At 58.2% G+C, this 4,310-nt stretch overlaps 1 protein-coding gene across 2 annotated transcripts in view; it reads right to left on the bottom strand.

Annotated features, from left to right (window-relative positions):
* Positions 1–476: 476 nt before the first annotated feature.
* Positions 477–4,310, bottom strand: part of KIF2C (kinesin family member 2C) — a 33,185-nt gene continuing 29,351 nt past the window's right edge. For both annotated transcript variants that reach the window (XM_019501416.1, XM_019501415.1), the window contains 4 exons: positions 1,835–1,946; positions 1,626–1,742; positions 964–1,087; positions 477–556 (listed from right to left, as the gene is read on the bottom strand). In XM_019501416.1, the coding sequence (XP_019356961.1) occupies positions 477–556; positions 964–1,087; positions 1,626–1,742; positions 1,835–1,946 (433 nt within the window). The remainder of the gene's footprint in view (positions 557–963; positions 1,088–1,625; positions 1,743–1,834; positions 1,947–4,310) is intronic.

The raw sequence follows: 4,310 nt of genomic DNA, 5'->3' as shown, positions 1-4,310 counted from the left end.
AACACCAGAGTGACCAAACAAGGGAGCACAGGCGAGCGAAGCTACCAAGAACCACTCGGAGACACTGTAGTAAGGCCAAAACATTTATTTATTTTAAACAAGCTTAAGAAAATGCTGATTTTCCCCCCCTCCTCCCCACCCCCAATTGTGCAGAGCCTCATGGCTATGCAACATTAAAATGTGGCAGGAAGCCTAAACGATTCTGTGGGCTGGAGGACAGGTGCCGACCTGGCTTCACCACGACGCGCTCGAAAAGGAGGCAGCTCCCCCTGCCAGCCCTCCCCACTTCCAAGGCTCTTGAGAGAGCGGTGCCTGCTAAAGGGGCCAGAGACAGCGCAGCTTGGCACAAGGCCAACATGGTGCCTTGCTAGGGGACAACCCCAGGGATACTGGGTGTCCCAGTTGAGGGAGAAATGCCAAAATCAGTGACAGACACACAGACAAGAGCTTTGCTAGTGAACCAGGGGCTGATACGTTTACTGCGGCTTCCTCTTGCTCATCTGCTGGCTGGCCTGCTCCTCCATCTGCATGGCGAGCTGCAGGGACTCCAGTGTGTCTGCAAAAAGGGGGAGAAAGTTAAGTTCTCAGCTGCGGTAGTTCAAGAGCCCCCGACTCCAGCTTGGGCAGCCCCACGAATGCCAGAGCTGGCGACAGTCCCTTGCTCTCTCCCTCCTACACCATGTCAGGGGGAGGCAGATTCCCCCACTGAGCTCTGCCATGGGCCAGACACAGACTGTGCAGCCGGCAAGCTGGGATGCTTCCAGCCCCCACACTAGGCTGGCCGTGCAGGGAGTCAGGGGCCTCCAAGCACCACTCCATGAATGAGTAGGAGATGCCAGGGAGAATCCCACTGGTCAGTGCAGGCTCCTGGATGCTGCCTTCAGTGCCACCCCCCACCCGGCCCTCCTGCCAGCCACAGGACATGCACAAGGGAGCAGGAGGCATCCGGAAGGGGACCGGTACCTAGGATCCCGAGGGCACGCCTCGTCTCCTCCTTCAGCAGGCACACGGCTTGGCTGACAAAGGTCTCCAGGTCGTAGTCCGGCTGCTCCGTCATTTCCAGCAGGTTGTCGCACTGGGTCATTTTCTGCATTCAGGAGTGAGGTGTAAGGAGAGGGACAGGTGTTAATGCAGCCATTGCCTGTGATGCTGATGAGCAGTCTGGGGCCAAGGGCAGCACCAGCAGCAAGGGCAGGCCAAAGGGCAGTGCTCTGAGCCACTTGTTCTGAGCCTTAAGTGCAGCCAGCTGCTCCAGCTTGAACCCTGCTCCCCCAGGTCACGGCGTGGGAGATGTGGCCAAGCTGAACCGTTTTGAGACCATGTGCATCTAAACAGCCAGATCAGGACAGCTGGTGCACATGTGCATGTGCGTGCAGGCTCAGAACTGGCGCTCTGAGAGGTAGGGTGTGTGCACATGCACAGGGGCCTTAATGACGCTGAGAACCACTGGTCTGTGCCCCAAGTTTGCAGCGTCTTGGTGCCAACACAAATCAGTTGATGTGAAAAGTAATGGGTAAGAGAAAGGGCTGGGCATTGTCCAACACATTGCCCAGGGTCCATCCCCACCCCAGCTCCCAGGCCGCCCCGGTTGCTTATCGTTATTGGCAGTGCACCCCTCCCCTCACCTGTCTCAGCTCCCGGAGTTCCTCCACAGCCTTCTCCTCCAGCTCGCTGATCTGCGTCATGGCGTAGCGGAAGCTGGACATGTGGGGAGAGAGCTCCTCTTCGTCCTTGCCCAGCTGCTGTTTTGTGGGGAGAGCAGACCCAGGTGAGCCCAGAGACATCATTCGCCCTGCGCCAAACCCAGGCGGCTCCTCCCCTGCCAGCCACGTACCTCAAGTTGCGGGCCTGACCCTTCCTCGCTGGTCTCTGCCTCCTCGCTCTCTGTCTCCATGTGGGTCTGCATCTCGCCGGCACCTCCATTGTGAGGGCTGAGCTCTTTCACCCTGGGAAGGGGAAGGATTGCATCAGGGCCGGGCTGAGGGTAACCCAGGAGCTGCTGAGAACAGCTCTGCGACAACCAGGCTCTATGCAGGGAAGGAAGCTGCCATCAGCGACTGCAATGCGCTTCCCCCATGCCCGTTCTGTGTGGCAGTCCCCGGGCCCCCTCCTGTCACCGAATCGCCCACAGTCCCTGTGGCTGACAAGCTGCCCAGGTCACTGGCGCTCTGCTCCATGTGGAACTGAGCCTCTCTCTGATCAAACCAACCTGCTGGTGCCAGCTGGAGCCGGATGTGAACCAGACACGGAGATCTGCTCCCCCATGCCCCGGGCATGCTCTACTGAGGCCATGACGCACAAGAGCCTCCATGCACTGACCTGGCACAGTCCCAAGGGAGCTGCAGTCTGTTGTCCACAGCTGCTACGTCCACCTGCCAGCTCCTTGCCCCGAAGCCACGAGGGATCTGGGCCAGGGACTGCCAGTTGGGGCGTATGAGCCAGGTGGGCCGAGTCAACAAAGCACCGGAGAGGGCAAGGGCAAAAAGCCTGGGCCCTCCTGGTTGTCGGCAGCAGGCTGGAGGCTGTGGCTGCCCTGGGTCACCAGGGGGGCCTGAGCAGGGAAGAGCTCCCCCCTTGCCCCAGAGGCAGCCAGGGTTGGGGCTTCAGTGCATCTCTGCAGCCCCGGCCCAACAGTCCCCCCAGAACCAGGCCAACAGCATTGCTTCATACAAGAGATCTGTCGGTCCAGAGGCCGAGTCCCTGGTGTGGTAGGCGGTGTGGCACACGTGTGGGATATGGGACGCCTGAGCTCACGCCCGTTCCCAGGGCAGCACCCTGACTAGGGAGGGGCCTGGTGCTGGCAGAAGAGTCGCAGCTGAGTTGGTTCAGAGACAAGTGCCTCCCCCTGGCCTGGCACTCGGAGCCTGCTCGTGGATCCAACCGAGACAGCGTGTAAGGGCCTGCGGGAGCCCGCCAAGTCCAACCCCAGCCCCAAGTCATCCAAAACGATTACTGGGGAAGAGGGGAGTCAGCCCGACCTCCCAGCATCCCATCAACCCCCCACACAGGCTGCTGGCTTCTGCACTGCTCTCCGAGGCGCCTGAATCACCCTGTGGGTCGAAGGCTTGGGCACCAGTTGAGCCCAGAGATGCCACGAGGCTGCAAGGGGCTTGAGTCAGGCATTGTGAAGCCCAAGTCGGATTAGAGATGAGGGAAGAGTCAGCAGGAGACTGAGAAGGCTTGGCCTCTTCAGCTGGGAAAGCAGACGGATGAGAGGTGCAAGAGAGGGCGACAGCAGCACGAAGAATGTGAACAAAAACAGAACTGCTCATCACTTCCCAGAACGCTAGAACCAAGGGGCACTTCCCGAGATTGGCAGATGGGTTTAAAACTAACAAGACTAACTAAGGAGGCTTGTCAGTGAGGCCCTGAACAGCCACAACCCAAAGGGGAGGGGAGTTCAGGACAAGTGGTTGCTCCTCAAGGGAGCAATCCTGAATGCGCAAGCAAAGTCTCTCTCATCTCGGAGGAAAGGCAGCAGGAGGGCACAGCAGCCCGCTTGGCTCTCCAGGGAACTGGCAGACCTCCTGTGTCTTAAAAGGAAGACCCACAAAGGATGGAGGACTGGAACCGCTACCAAGGAAGAGTACTCTGCATTAGTCTGGACTTGCAGAGAGCAAATCAGGAAAGCCAAGGCTGCGATGGAACTCCAGCTAGCTACAAATATCAAGGACAATAAAAAGTCCTTTTTTAGGTATGTGGGGAGCTGGAGGAAAAGCAAGGGCAACACTGGACCCCTGCTAAACCAGATAGGACAGCTGACAACTGATGCCCAGGAAAAAGTGAACTTGCTAAACGGGTACTATGTGTCAGTTTATCACCAGTCCCACGGGATGGCCCTGCCCACTGTGGGTCAGGGAGGCCCGGGCGAGGGAGATTCCTTGCCCTCCATCGAAGCTGACCTCATGAAGGAACACCTTGACAGGCTGGACACCTTCAAGTCAGCTGGTCCTGATCGTTTACACTCAAGGGTACTGAAAGAGCTGACAGGCATCATAGCTCAGCCCCTGGCATGGATCTTCGAGAGCTCCTGGTGCTCTGGTGTAGTGCCCAAAGAGTGGAAGAGGGCCAATGTGGGGCCCATCTTCAAGAAAGGGAGGAAAGTGGATCCAGCTAACTACAGGCCCATCAGCATGACCTGTATCCTGGGGAAGGTCTTAGAAAAGATCAAAGAGGCCATTCTTAACAGACAGGCTGACGGCAACATCCTGAGGGATACCCAGCACGGGTTTGCTGCGGGTAGGTCTTGCTTGACCAATCTCATTTCTCTCTATAACCAGGTGACCTATCACCTGGACAAGGGAGAAGAG

Source organism: Gavialis gangeticus, unplaced genomic scaffold (genome assembly GCF_001723915.1).
Source record: "Gavialis gangeticus isolate Ggan-Ray unplaced genomic scaffold, GavGan_comp1, whole genome shotgun sequence".
Taxonomy (NCBI): domain Eukaryota; kingdom Metazoa; phylum Chordata; order Crocodylia; family Gavialidae; genus Gavialis; species Gavialis gangeticus.
This window is presented reverse-complemented; position numbering and strand designations above follow the sequence as displayed.